This window comes from Myripristis murdjan, chromosome 11, assembly GCF_902150065.1.
Source record: "Myripristis murdjan chromosome 11, fMyrMur1.1, whole genome shotgun sequence".
Taxonomy (NCBI): domain Eukaryota; kingdom Metazoa; phylum Chordata; class Actinopteri; order Holocentriformes; family Holocentridae; genus Myripristis; species Myripristis murdjan.
Window position 1 is genome coordinate 8,891,797 of NC_043990.1, and position 15,615 is coordinate 8,907,411.

Sequence of the window (15,615 nt, forward strand, 5' to 3'; positions counted from 1 at the left end):
AGAAGAAGCTGGCCAATCAGATGAAAGTGGGGTTTTAGGGAGGGGGAGACAGCTAAACATCTTGTTTCAGACAGAGGATGAACTGAAGAGCTGCAAAAAGGGCCAGTAAATAAATAAGGATTTTTCTCAAACTTTGACTCGTGCAAAAGCACTCTACTTACTATCTTCCACAAGATTTGATAGTAAATTCTTGATGTTTTGAGTGATATCGATACTCCCTACTGAAACTCCCTACAGAGCGTCAGTTTATCTTCCTTCCCTCTAGCTTTCTCCGTTTCTCTCCATTAACTCATGTGTGAATATTGACATGAACACCAGAAGAGCAGATAAATAACAAGAAACCACATATATCAGATGAAAAAACAACAAGAGGAACATCTGAATTGTGTGTGCTCACCTTGAGTTCCACAGGGTTTTGTGGGAAGTTTTTGTTGGCCATCAGGGCCGTATGCTGGCGGCTCCACTGGAGCAGACAGGAGAACCTGGACTGGTACTCTGACCAGCGCTGGTCCACCTCCTGAGGGTGGAGGAGAGATGAAGGGAGGACGGAGGGCAGAGAGGGACAGGGGGAAGGTGTGAATGCAAATGAGACACAGTGGATTCTCATTATCGATCACAAATATGTGCACTGTATCAAAAACTGTACCAGCTAGACTCTCTTGTATAAAAATTGCTGTATTATTAATAAGCCAAAATTCAATTCAGTGATATTCATGTATTATAATAGTTCAGACATATTTTGTTGATATCCATGACATATTGAATAATTTGTTTTTAATGTCAACTGCTTATAAGGTTTGAAAAATCAATGCATTGCTACCTGGGCAAGTTACTATTCCTTAAAATGTACTTCATTATAATAATTAAAAACATGGATATTTATTTTTGTGCTGCATGTACCTATAGTACATTTACATGCAGCACTATGAGCATTGATTTGATCACTGTGAAGTTCACGGGTGAATAAGAGGAATTCTATATTTACATTAAGCAGCCTAGTAAAAAGAGTAGAAGGTAACAAATATATACTTTGAAAAGTAAAATATAGTAATAGTTATAACTGGAGAAACAGGAGGAGAAAGATGTGCAATACATGCATATTGAGAATAAATAGAAACAGTATTAATAAAAGGCAAAGCTGTACAAATAATAAAACATAAAATAGTGAAATAAGTGAAAAAATAACGCAACTAGGACTTGGAGATGTAACATCCATGTATGCTTTAGGCTAAACATTTAAATGAACGTAAAGACGGAGTGAGCAGGTGGGTCAGACAGTGACGTACATGTGCAGCGATGCCTTCTCCTCCCTCGGGGATCTTGGGGAAGGCATCATAAATGGAGGAGACGTAGGTGATGACCGACTTCTCATCTGGAGAGGGAACGTCAACATCTGACGAAAGAGAGACAGGAAATTAGAGAGGGGAAACTGCAGACTGATGGCAGTCACATTACCTCTTAGAAGAAACTGCAGCCTTGAATAGAAGGTTTCATCTCACATTTTGGTCAAAAATGGTTTAGTGAATGATGCAACCACATCATATGCAGCAGAAAACCATTTTTATGTAAGGGTTAAAAATAGATATCAAACATTAGTTTCTGTCTGGAATGTAAAAAAAAATATTATGCTCGGAATCTCAAAAAATCCATGAAGTGACATGAAGCATTATGAAATGGAGATTTTCAGAAAATCCACCACCCAGTCAGCCAGTCACAAATTGAGGCTTTAATTCAGACAGATTAACAGTCTCACCCTCAGCGTCCAGCAGTCTGGTCACCCCGAGCGATTCAGCGATCTCAAACGCCTGCTCCAGGTTGTCACGGTTACTCTGCCGCGACACCAACTCCATGTCAATCAGGTCTGGCCTGGAAAACACAGGGGAATGGTTAGTGTGTGTGTGTGTGTGTGTGTGTGTGTGTGTGTGTGTGTGTGTGTGTGGGTCAGTGCATCTATGCGGAGCATGTAATCGCTCCAGTAAACATGTTAATGACTACATTTGTCAACCTTAAGCTGAAATGTGACCTTTGCACCTGGTTTGTGTGTAAGTGTGTGTGCATGTTAAAATGTCAGTCTCCCTATAGTCCATTTGACAGCAGGTCAATGAACTTTTAGTGTCTCCTCCGTGTGTGTGTGTGTGTGTGTGTGTGTGTGTGTCGGTCTCAGCGTAAATATGTCTACACTACCTTGAAAATGCATTCAACAACCCTGACTTTTTAAACATTTAGCCATTAAGTCAGCTAAGATTTTCTTTTGTTAATCTACACAAAATGCCTATCACAACAGAGTGAAACTATGGTTTGCAAAATAATTGCAAATCTGCTCAAAATTAAATGTAGAAATCTCTCTTTATCAAAATTAGTATTCAACCTCCTGAGTCTTTTCGTTATGGAAGCACCTTGGAAAGCAATTAAAGCTTCCCGTCCTCTCAGATACGCCTATATCAGTATCAGCTTGGTGCATTGGCACTTTGGGATTTTCTCCACATTTTTCACTGCGGATTTGCTCAGGCTAGTTGAGAAGCATTCAGATGAGAAGTAAACAGCTCCATCAAGTTGCAGAAACATGTTCAAAGAAATCTGGAAGCCCCTTAACTCAGTTAGGAGTGTCATTGCAAAAGGATTAGAGTTGATGTGTGTCAATTTTTGCCAAACGTTTATCTGTTTTAAATAAAGAATTCAACACCACTCACTGCAGAGGATGCTATCTGACTGTGCACTCACCTGTATCTGTGCAGCAGGGCGTTGAACATGCGTCCGTCGCTCCATGAAGAGGTGAAGTTGACGCAGCGGAGGCCGGGGTAGCCCTCCGTCGCCTGCTGGCTCCATAGCAACAGCTTCTCCTTGGCTGTGAGGTCGGCTGACTCCCCGCTCACATAGATCTCTGAGATCTGCAGGACAGAGGAAGAGTTACTACAGGGAATCACAACTTCAAACCTGCAGCGATGCAAGGTTATTATCGTTAACAAAAACTAATGAAATAACAAAAAATAGGTTTAAAAAAACGGTAATAAAAATTATTAAATGAAACAAAAATACCAGCTTTCTTAAATCTCATCCATGAAAAATATAGCACACCTGCTTTAAAAACAAAGTAAAACAAAGGTGAAATTGAAAACAAAAAGTGAAAACAAAAAATAAGAAATAAATACGAATGAAAATGGCATACTATAATAACCTGGCAGAGATACACTCAGGAAGACAAAAGGCAGGAAAACAACAGGGGAAATGCTTATATCTTTTGAAAGCTTTAAATTAAATTTGAAATAAATTGTGTCCAAAAACTTGGCTTTTTCACAAAATCAAGCAAAAACGTACACAACAGACAAGAACACACAAACATGAAGAAGCCACAGAGTTCAGCACAAGCAGAGGCCTTGCTGAAATCTTGCTCAATTTATCTCGTCACACGACATCACATCCTCCTCTCTACAGAATAGTAAGAGGAAGAATGAGCTTTACTCTGAAATACAAGGAGATTTTCTCATCACACACACACACACACAGACACACCCACACACAGTGATTCAGCAGAAACAAGGCACCGCTCTGTCTCTGTTCAAGTCCGACACAAACTCACTGGAGAGGTTTTCGGTCACTCTGATTCAACCTGTCGTCTCCACTCACATCCCACATCTGTCTCCCTGACAGCCAATAACCCTTGGTGTGAGTGTGTGTGTGTATTAAGGTTTAGGGTGTGTGTGTGTGTGTGTGTGTGTGTGTGTGTGTGTGTGTGTGTGTGTGGACTGTGTGGACTGGTGAGCGTGTACTGGAATGTGTGTATGTTTACAGGCTCTAAATGTGTGTTTTCATGTGCATGCCTCGGCTCTCCTATTTCATCGCTCGCTGATCTTCTCCCCCCTCGGTTTCTCTGCCTCCCTTCACTTCGCCTCCTCTCCTCCTGCTGAACCCCTCCTCCACGCCCCGATCTGTCTCTTCAGTTTTTTCGCCTGCTTTCATCTGCTCTGCCTCAGATGCTGATCAGTCTGCTCAGTCCTCTCATCCTCCTCCTCTTCTTCTGCCTCCTCTGTTCAAATCATCCTCCTCGCCCCTTTTGGTTTTAAATAGACTGGTTTCACTTTCTTTTTCCAAAAAAAAGTCATATTAGTGCTGAAAAAAGTTGATTAATCAACAAGGCCTAGCTGACTGATGTAAAATTCATTTTTGATAACTGATTAATTGTTCTAGCCACTTATCAGCAGTTTTCTATAATTATAAAATGACTTTTTTTTTTCCAGTGACTGCTGGTCAGACTAACCAAGCAATTTTAAGACCTCACCTCAGGCTCTACTAACTTGTGACTGTCATTTGTCATTATCAGACAAAATGGCTGATCAGTTGATTGATTAGCTGAAAGAATAACTGATTTACTGACAATAAAATAACTTCTATCTGCAGCCCCAGGAGATACTGCATCATTCGCAGGGGTTCTTTTGCTTTGTTTTCACTACCAAATGTGTGAGGTTGGATATTGGACAAGTTGTCTTCCCCAAAATTAAAAACAATTAACAAAAAAAAAAGGGCTTTCAAATACTCTCCTGTGTAGCAGTGATACTGTTTAGTAATTTGAACCAGCGCTAGAAGATGTACAAATAAACAACACTGACAGCCCATTGAGAGTATGATAAGTAGGCACGTTTACTACGGGTGCTCTCAGTGGGAACTGAAGCTGTGGCCCTGGGTCCCAGTGGAGACAGACAGTTTCTTTATCTATGTGCTCTGACACACACACTTTGGCCACCTTCCCTCTGTCTCCCTCTTCCTCTCCATTTGCTCTCCTTATGTCCATGTGTCCACGGTGACAAAAGCAGGCTGATGTATATGCAGTAACCGGCAGTGCCTGGCTCCTGTTGTTGACATCAGTATTCCTCTGTCACCCCCACACCCGCCCCGCGCTCACTGTCTTACACTCCTCCTCTGTGTCTCTCTCCATGCTGCTAATATAGAGCAGTATGAAAGTCCAGTGTGTGCCAGGAGACTGCAGCAACAGCCAAAAAGACAAGGGGGGTGGGGGGTGGGGGGTGGGAGAGGAGATGAGAAAGATGAGCGAGGCCAGCGAGGGAGGAGGGAGGCCCAGCTGCAACGGCATTTGGAGATGAGAGAGAGAAAGACCAGGTTCACACCGCACAGTGGTGTCTGCTGGAATACGCATTAATTCAAAGAGAAAGACGCGCAGCCCACAGACACGCAGAAACACAACAGGGTTAAAACTCTGTGGTATTAACAAGAGCTGGCACTGTGCAATGCGCAGGATGGTAAAAATAAGTTCAATTACCATTTTTCTGGCATGGAGCTGTGACATGCACACACACAAACACACAAACACAAACACACAAACACACACACAGAAGTAGCAGTACGGGGGCAAGAGTTTGTTTCCAGTAAAGATTAAACAACAGGACAAACTTATAAATTATGAAACTAGGCTCCAAGATAAAAACTCGACTCGGCCAAATTATTCTCAGTGTTTTAGATTTTGTTAAGGCCAATGTTTTTCAAGTAGACAGCATCTTGACAAGAGAGCAAAGATACATAATTGATGTAAGCCAATAAGCAGAGAAGGTGTGATTTGAATAGGAATGTACAAATGTGAATCCTGCCTCTCTCTCTCTCTTCTAAAACCACCTTCCTGCACTGCAGAGCACCTCATCCTTCATCTGAATGCTGATTCTGTGAGAGAGCTACATCTGTATGGAGTCTACACACGCTCCTATATATCTCATCCTCTGCTTAATAATGCACCCACTTGCTCTTCTTTCACCAGCTACCTAAAATTGATGTTTAGAGGGTGTTCAGATGATATAAGGCTCTGGCAGCCACATTGGAGGTCATCAGCTTTGGGGCAACAAAAGCTGTGAACCTCCACTATGTTTCTAAATTTATAACTGGGCAGTTTCATCAGTTAATTCCTATGCTGCTTTATATTCTCTGAACTCATTTTCTTTTAATTTTTCCCTTAAGTAGGCCTATGTTCAAAGTTCAAAACATTTGTTTCCCATATTGTAGAACAGTGTCACACATATGTTCAGTATCTACCAGTTCCAACGCCTCATTAAAGCACCATTACATCAAACAGAAAATATCAAGATGTGTTGTGCATCATTTTGTAAATTTCCCTAAAATGCAGCAGGACATATTTGTTATCTTTGAAAACGTTAAGATCTCCACTAGAATTTAAAATAAAGTCTGAACAAAGCTCCACGAAGGCAATGTGCATTTGCAACCTACTGAGATATGTTTAATAAGGAATTAAAGACAACTGATTTGTGTTCAAATGATGCTCGAAAATCACTATCTTATTGCAAACACATCAACATGTTTGGAAGACGCTAGCATTGGTAACAGCAAAGAGATGAATGCTAACACATCTATCTAAATTAGCCTGCTGGCTAGCACAACAAAAAGCCGGCTGCTTGATCAACGTAACTGATCGACCCTTGTCTGATCAACTTGTAGACTTTTGAGAGGAGACTAGAGATAAAAGACAAGATTTTCCTGTATCTGTAAACTCAATTTGAAATTGAATCTACCATATCAGACTTGTACCAATAACATTAGTGAACTGGCCTACATTCACACCACAGCAAGCTTTTATAGGCATCACTCTGTCTCTGTTTTTCTTGCCTGGTTGTTATATATTTAAACAATATTTGTGCTCAGCTAATTCTCCATTTGACCTCCATGATGGCATGAGGCATGGAGATTTATGATGCAACTGCCAAGCGCAAGCCGAAGAGCTTTCATGCTTCAAAACAAACTGGTGCTTAGTTTCAGCAGGTGAAAGATAAAATGTACCATGTCATTTGTAGGTGTTGGAGTCTGAGGTTGTATATGCTCTTTTACAGAGGGCAGACATAGTGAAAGTGGTAATTCAGACACAAAAACAATGTCCATTATGTGTGGATAGAACACATACTAATTTGCACCCCGTCTAAGTATAGGCTACACACACACACACACACACACACACACACACGCACACACGCACACACGCACACACGCACACACACACTTACACAGTTCCAGGAGACACAAGACACACTAGGAAAAAACACAGAGCAAGGGAACATGCTGGAGCAAATGCGCCTTTCTAGGACAGGCATCAAAGGCTGTATGCATGTCTTTATACACTGTGTATGTGTGTGAGTGTGTGTGTGTGTGTGTGTATGTGTGTGAGTGTGTGTGTGTGTCTGCATATGTACGTGTGTTTGAGGCCCTAAGTATCACTTGTTTGTGTGGCTGGATGTGTATCGATACGCACCATGTGTGCATCGGGATATATGCATGTAGGTGTGTTTGTAATGTCTCCCTCAATCATGTGTAATTGACACTGACACACACACACACACACACACACAGAGCGAGAGAGAGAGAGAGAGACAGACAGACAGACACCAAACAGACTTACAATATGTGAATGGTTAGCACTGGTATTGAGTGCAGCCATGATCCAATCACAAACACACATGATCCACTAGCAGCCCCCAGGGGTGCTAAACTGCCCCCCTTTTAGAAACATGCCCCTTTGAAGTCACTGGGGGGACGAGTGGGGCAGACAGGGATGCAGAGAGAAGATAAATAATGGGGGGAAATGGAGGATGGGCAAGAAGAGAAAGGAACAGACAAATCAAAGCAGACAAATTTGCCAACTGGCAGAATAGGCAAATAGGGAAAGGGAAGATGAGAGAAAATATTTTGGTTATCTTAAATAAGAAAAGACAAACGCAAAATTATAACGAGCTGTCTGGTGTAGCCTTAGGTGCTACAAAAGGACTGAACACTGCCTGCGCTGGAAATCAAACTAGCAACTACTTAGTAGCATGAAATCCATGACAACCTGTCCAAGAGGGACTGATGGATGGATGGAAGGACAGACAGGCAGGTGGCAGATGGACAGCTGCATGGGTGAAGACATAGAGGGAAGGATGCAGAGCTGAATTTAAGAAGTGCTTTCAATTGTGTGGTAGGAATCCCCCGACGTTCAACACATCAGCCATACTGATGAATGCGCATTTCAAATTTCATTTTAATCAGAGTACAGCATCACACACAAAGAAGAGCTGCACTCTACACCGGACATACAAACACACCCTGACATGTGGCGTAGAGCACATCTTGTGACAGACACACATACACACACACAGGATTATTGATTAGTGCTGCACAGTGAAAACACTCATGACCAGGGGTCTGTGTGGAGCTGGGATCTATAGTATTACTCCATGTGTAAGCGTGTGAGTGTATCTGTGTGCTTTGCATTCTCATGACTCAGCAGCTATGCATCAAGTGAGACATCTAGCGCTAAATGGAAGCTGACATGACGTCAGCTGCTGCACTGCACAGCACTACTGTACTACTGCCTGGACGGTGTAGAGGGGATCCTACAGCTGCTGTGGCAGCCGTCATGATAACCCCCCCGTTACATCCCCTGTAGTGCTGCAGTGGCTGCAGCAGCATCTTCATTTTCAAGGTTAAGTAGAACTGAACAGCTGTAATGTAGCACAAAACTCGTCCCTCTCAGTCGAGCTGTTGCCAGATCATTCCTGAAACTGAGCCCCAACCAAATTGCAGTCTGCGACCCAGTTAAGTTTCCCGACCCATATTTAAAGAAACAATGGGCTGGACTGCAATAAACTGAAGTCCAGGCACATACTGCTCTGTAACCCACTTTGGGCCAGTTTTTCCAAACAAGATAAAGTGAGAGTCTTGTCCTTAGCTCAAAATGCAACATGGCTTGTGTTATGGTCTATATGAGCTAACTGTTTGGGGGAGAAAATTGGTGTCTCTGAGACGTCCATGATAAATATCTCCCTGTATGTCTGTGAAACATCGATGCAACATGGAGTCTAGAACGAAGGCTTTCTTCTTTGACTCTAAGGCACTGACATTTACTACTTTCATTTTACCTCCTAAGTAGATACTGATATATTTCCATTGTTGGAAACCTCACTACATTTGTCTGCAATTGGCCTGTTATCCACGACAATAAAAAAATATATCATCAAATAACAAAATGAGCCCAAACAGAAAAAGATCACCAAATGCTGTTTTTTAAGTAGTAATGTTTTAAAGTAAATCATCTTTTAAGACACAATAAACTGACATCTAAATAGGTGGGGTTTGTGGCTAAGCAGCAAATTGTTGAATTTCTCTTGCAGGAAAGGCTCCAACACAGGAGTGGCATGTGCTGAAGACAGATCAGCCACTAAATACATAGTCGAGAGTTATGGACATTTTAAATGGCTTGCAGAATATGATGGAGAGATGACATTTTAAATGAGGTTATCTTGTTCTGCTGCTTTCCCACAGGAGCCAGACAGACACAGACACAGTCACATTCTTTGCTACCAAACGGGTAGGAAATGACGAGTTTCAGTTTTCAGCAAGAGTGAACTCTTGCACTGACCCTTCTCTCACACAAACATGCAGTCTGTCTGTCTCTGTCACACTAACAAACATTAACTGTGAGCGAATGTGAGGTGCAAGGAAAATAATAAGCAATGGAGAGAGATGGAGAAGACAAGAAGGAGAAAAAGAAGAGAGACTGAAAAATGAGGGTGGAGAGATAGTCTGTGCTACGTTGATTAGACTCTTGGGACCAAGGCAGGAAGGATGGAGTGAGAGAGAGGAATAGTGCCTCTGCAGTCCTGATAACAACCAAAAGAACACACACAAATAATCCGTCATGACTAAAAATACGATGTGCACAAGGCAACAAAGGCATCCTTTCAGAAATCCTCCCACACTCATACAAATAAAGACAATCATGAATGCCTCTCTGTAGCACTACAGAGCAGTTTTTCTCAGAGTGGGGTGCAGGAAACACCCGGGGTCCATGACAGGCTTCCCAGAAAAAAAGTGAGGAATAGTTTAATTTCACTAAAACTTCGCTAAAACCAAATTTTCTAGAAATTATCCCAATGAGACTGCATAACAGTGATTGCCACAGGTTTCCCTCTCACCAGCCTAACGATTGTCTATTTGGGGTCATAAATCAACAAAATACTATAGACCAATATTTCATGTTCTTTGAGCAGCATGAGGAACTCAAAAAGGATGGAACTAACAGACAGAGGAAGTGACAAAAATGTAGACAAAGCAGTAAAAGTAGCCTGCGAGAGAGTTGGACAGAGCCAGACCTGTGGTAGGTGCTTCACAGATGCCTGTTGCTGTGGTGACAGGGGACTCTCCATCATGGAGTCCAGTCTCTCTGATGAGCTGCTGGTTAGTCCTCCCCAGTCAGTCTGACTCGGTGTGGCACCCCCTGTCTCTGGAGAGGTCAACGGCAGGTCACTCGCATAGCCTGACTCCAGTAAAGAAGGTCCCTCTTGGACACGGACTGGAGTGTCCAAGCTAAATTCCTTAACTACCACAGTTTCCTGATTCCCTAATCGGTGAGAGGAAGTAGAGCAGCCAGCAGCAGGCATTTTGGCTCTCCTGCTGTCCTCCTTGGAGAGCTGGACTTTGAGGATATTTCCAGTGACTGGAGATGGAGCAGGGGGCTCCTTACGCACCTCCACCTCGCTGTCACTCTCACCCCTCCACACTGGGGAGCCAAAGTCGCTGGGGTACACTGTCCTTACCACGCAGAGTTTACCGTCCACCTCACGAATGTGGACCACCCCTTTGCGCTCCCTCTCAGAGGCGTTTCGCGCCATCTTTGATGTGCCTGCAGCTCCCCCTTTTATCCCACCATCCTCCTTTTCCTCCTCCTCTAGTCTTCCAACTTCTTTTTTCTCCTTCTTTGGTCGTAGTATCCAGGGCTTTTCCAGGACCCCTTGGACCTTCTCCCTGACTCGACAGACTCTCCCTCCACCAGGGGTGGTGCTGCCCAGGGCTGGGGTTGTGCTGGCGGGGGTAGTGGTGGTGGTTTGGCTAGGGATGCTAGAGACATCTACAACAGCACTAACAGTCTCTTCCTCTCCTGGAAGGCAGAAGACTCCTCTCCAGGATGGACTGGGAGTGGGCGACAATTCAAGCACTCTGCTGCCTAAAAGAACCCCCATACTGGCAGAGCCAGGTGAAAGGGTGTTGCCGGGCACATTGAGTTTGGAGTGGGCTAACTGAGTATCAGGCACTGAAATAAGGGTCAGACGAGCTCCGTTTCCACTGGTGGTAAAACCTAAGTCTGTTGTTTCTGTGACAGTGCCCTTGTCTTCTTCCTCTTCCTCCTCATCTTCCTCTCTTTCATCGGGCTCATGGCTTGTCCGTCTCTCATACTCCTCCTGATCTGCCTCACCTTTCCTGTTCTTCTTGCTCTTCCGTTTCCTTTTGAAACGAAGACGCTTTTTTGGCGAGAGGGGAGGGGCTCCACTAAGTCCCACTTCCCGTGGAGGCCTGACACAACCCATGGAGCTCCCCATCTCTTTGGTGGTGAGCCAGAGGGATGTTTAAAAATTTTAAAAAATAATAAAAAATAATAATAATAAAAAAAATCACAACAAAACAGGCAATAGATCCATCAGAAAGGCAATTTAAAGTTCATTTAACTCTGCACCACTATTCCATTTTTAGTGCAGAGCTGACAGTCAAATAGAAACAGTTGAGATAGGCCGGTAAGTGACTGACAGCTCCCGCATCAATGAGATACCTGCAAGTAATGTAAAGTTAGGAATGGCAGGTTTAGCTCCAGTGGCAGCATCCGAGATGAAATCCTATGCATAAAGAGATGGATGGAATAAGCTGTCAGAGGAGGAGACAGAGGGAAAGTCGGTCTTTTCCTCAGGCATCGGTTCAGTCACAGGCCAGGCTGCTGCAGGCTTACGTGTCACAGCTCTCCCTGTCCGTCCTCTTTTCACTCCTCCCTTTCTCTCTCTCCTTCACCTCACCTCAGTTGAAGTCAGGGAGTGCAGTGACTGGCCCTGCTCTCTCTCCAAGGGCCCTGCTGTGTATGTATGTGTGTGTTTGTGTACAGGCAGGTTGCTGGCTCTTTTACTCTGTCAGGTCTGTTGGTCCCAAAAGGCTTGTGGTCGTAGCCAAGGACGCAGGGACACAATCATGTCAGCGGACCCGTGAGACGGAGGAAAATAGATTTGGCCTGGGTTGGGAGGCTGATTTATCACTGGGCTTTTGGCAGGTGAGCTGTCACTACTGTTAGTGTAAGGCAGTGTGTCAAGCCAGCTGACGTGTGTGGGTGCGGGGGGTTGTGTGGGAGAGAAAAAAGGCAGTGCAGTCCAGTGATATTCAGCCCATTAGTGAAGCTCCGCATGCTTCACACACACTGCATGTGTCTATGTGCGACACAAGATTGTGGTGTGAAAGTCAGAGTGCGTATGCACCAGGGGATATGTGGCATTGTGTCAGAATCGATAACAGTCTCATCTCATTCCCAGATTCAATATTGTAATTCCTTCGAATATGTGAAGTGAGGCAAACTGCACCACAGACATACACACTCCACATGCACAACTTGCACACACACTCAAACTACACACACCCTTTCACAGACTGTGTGAGAGACTCGTGCACACTCAACAGAGAATTGAGGAAACAACACCGTCGTCTTCTGCAATTACGTTTGGATTCCCTTTGCCGTTCCAGGTCAACCACAAACAGTGTTGTCGTTGGATTTGTTGGTGTTTCCGAGTGCCAATGTAATCCAAGAGCTCTATCTACACTCAGCTCCAGCAGCTATCTGAGCTCATGAATTATTGATGCCTCCTTCCTACTGTGGTAATGTTATTGCAATGCAAGAGAAGTACGATCCGTAACAGCAGTCAGACCCGAGACAAAGGTCAGCTCCATCACAGAGGTTGGAAGCCTGTCTGCCGTGGTAGTAGTATTAACAGTGACGGTGTCCATATCAGCCATAGTAACGATGAGGCCAGTGTCTAATTCTACTGAGGCAGCATGGTGGTGTCCAGATTGGCTGTGGGTGAGATAGTGTGTAGTCAGCCAATGCTGTAACAGCTTCCTTGGAGATTCAGCCAATACTGAGACAGCTTGTTAAAAACTCAATCAGTGCATCGGCTGTCCGCCCCAACGCTTTTCCCTGCCATCTTCCCAGGACGATTTTTCACTGAGCTGGTGTCTTGTGATGTTTTGATCCTTCCAGCTTCTGTTTGTTTGTGTTCCCACCTACAGGACTGTTGTTGTTGTTGTTATGCTGGGGCTCCCTGGGGCCCCTCCCATGGACCCTCCCGAGGCGACAGATCCATGATAATTTAACAGTACAACTGCTGGTGTCAAGTTCTCCAATTGATGGGACAAGCAGAGAAGATTACAGTGAACCACAAGACATGTGATTAGCAGTTTTTAAAAGGACCATCTTAATACCTGTGGAATCATTTCATTGCAAGCCAGAAAACTTGCAAATGTCACGGTGAGCTTCTGCCAGCAGAGTCCCCCAGTCTTAGCAGGGTGCCAGTCTAAATCTGGAGGCTGCCTTGCTCAGACAGTGACTCCACCTAAAGCTCCCCAGACAGCCGAGCATCACACACCTCTCCCCTGGATACCAGACTACAACCTTTCCTCAACACCTACCCTTCAATGTTAGACTCCCTGAGGAGAGGTCCAACACTGTCCAATAAAAAAACATCCCTTGTCCTTATGCCAATCAGTCAGTTACTTAGACGAGCTTCCTTTTCATCAGGTGGTGCAGTGCGACGATGCAACAGCCTGACAAAATCCACAGTTTGCAAGTGGTGGGGGTGGGGGGTTCAAACCGTGTCTTACTCTGAGGCCAAAAAAGGCAGGCTGGGAAAAAAAGCAGTGATAAAGGCACTCCTTCTTCCCTCGTCCTCTCCTTTCCAGTGCTTTTTCTTCTGTTAATAGCTCCTTAGGTCCGGTGGATCTAATTAGAAAGAGGCATCTGGAGCAGGAGCTGTGGCTGGACTCTGGCTGCCTGTCTGGGGCGAACAGGAGGAAGAGGGAGAAGGAAGAAGGAAGAGGCTGGTCCTTGGCTGGTTCAGATATAGGTCCAGAGACAGATCAGGGAGTCATGCAGAAGTGTATCTGGGTCTGAATGGAGCGGAGCCAGCATCCAGTGAACGGCAGTCCCGATCCGATTTGCATTCACAAGGTCGAGAGGGTTCACACTCCACATCTCCTTTAAAAAAAAAAAAACAAAAAAAACAAAGCCACGGAGGGAGGGAAACACAGGAAAATGGGGCGGCTCCGGGTAAAAGGCGAGCGTGGGTCCGTCAGATGAGCATGGCTGGATTGATCCGATTGATACGGTGTTTCCCAGAAAGATGCGAACTGTACGGTGTGTCCAAAAGAGAGTGTGTGTGTGTGTGCGTGCCTGCGAGGCTGGGCGGTCCCACGGTCAGCTGTGGATAAGCCCTTCTGCATATGTGCATGTGTGTGTTAGTCTTCTCCTGCTGCTGCTGTGTGTATGTGGTTTGAGGCCTGCGGATGAGGGGAAGCCAGGAGCTCCAGTGACAGCAAGCAGCCTGGATTCCTCTCCCTCGGTTGGCTTCTCTCCTCTGCTTTATCCCTTGCTCACAGACGCCGGCAGAGGGAGAGAAGCGCTTTTATCTCCTGGCTGCTGCAGCTTCACACTCTCTACTGCTCGATCTCCCACTCTCTCTCTCTCTCTCTCTCTCCCTCTCTCACACCACTCTACCCCTCCCTCCTCAGCTCTCTTCCTCCTATCCGCTTCCTTGTTACTCCTGCCCTCCCTCTCTCGAGCTCTCTTTCTCGGCTGTTAGTGAGCAGCTTTCTATGCCACAAACACACATACACACGCAAAAAAACACACAGACACACACTTGACCCGAAAGCTTGCCTGAATGGCAGAGATGGGGGGTGGGCAGGCAAGAGAGAAATCAAAACCTTAATCAGACTGTTGCGTCTCTGCAATACAGTCGAGAAACAAGCAAGCTGTCTCCGTTTCAATTTCGATCTCCATCTGTCTGTCTGCCCACAGGTTATGAAGAGCTTTAAGGGTGAAAGAGAGAAAGCGCAAAAGAGAGGGAAAAAGAGAGAGATGGAGGGAGGGAACGATGAAGGAGATTTAGGGGAATTAGGGAAAGTTGAAAAGGACAGAAGAAAAGAGGAGGGGAGTGACTGAGGTTGTGAAAGGACCAATAGAGAAAGAGGGAGAAATAAGGGGCACACATACTTCATAAAAGAGCATGTGAACACACACACACACACACACACACACACACACACACACACACACACACACATACAAATGCCCAAAAGTATTTAAGGATTCTCATTTGCGCACATCCAAAGCATGCATCACATATTGAACTCCCCTCCTACACCATAAAATGGTTTGACAGGGGGAGCCTGTGGCAACATATAGTCTAAAATAGATCCTATAGACTTCCACCCACTATTACTGCACATAACCTGAAATATAAGACTGAGAAACTGTAAATTGTGTAGCTGAGTGCATGAAGCATGGCACTAACAATGCAGGAGTAAGGGGTTTGTCTCCTGCTGCAGCTACCAGTGTATGTGCATGATGTGTGAGCTCATGCACTCTGAGGCATGTTTGGATATGAGCACAAATACTGCAAAGGTTTTCATGTGGACAGATATGAATGGAGAACAACCAGTATTCTCTGATGGCGAGAACAATGGTAATCCATCTTTTCTCATTAGCTGAAAGCATAAAAGAACAGCATACATACACACACACACACACACACACACACACACACA

The 15,615-nt window shown here is 44.7% G+C and overlaps 1 protein-coding gene across 8 annotated transcripts in view; it reads right to left on the reverse strand.

The window, feature by feature from the left end:
* The window catches only part of macf1a (microtubule actin crosslinking factor 1a), a 167,046-nt gene that overhangs the window by 121,583 nt on the left and 29,848 nt on the right, over positions 1-15,615 (reverse strand). For all 8 annotated transcript variants that reach the window (XM_030063174.1, XM_030063173.1, XM_030063172.1 and 5 more), the window contains exons 6-9: positions 2,722-2,888; positions 1,754-1,866; positions 1,287-1,393; positions 398-517 (exon numbers count right to left, since the gene is read on the reverse strand). In XM_030063174.1, coding sequence (XP_029919034.1) covers positions 398-517; positions 1,287-1,393; positions 1,754-1,866; positions 2,722-2,888 — 507 coding nt within the window. The remainder of the gene's footprint in view (positions 1-397; positions 518-1,286; positions 1,394-1,753; positions 1,867-2,721; positions 2,889-15,615) is intronic.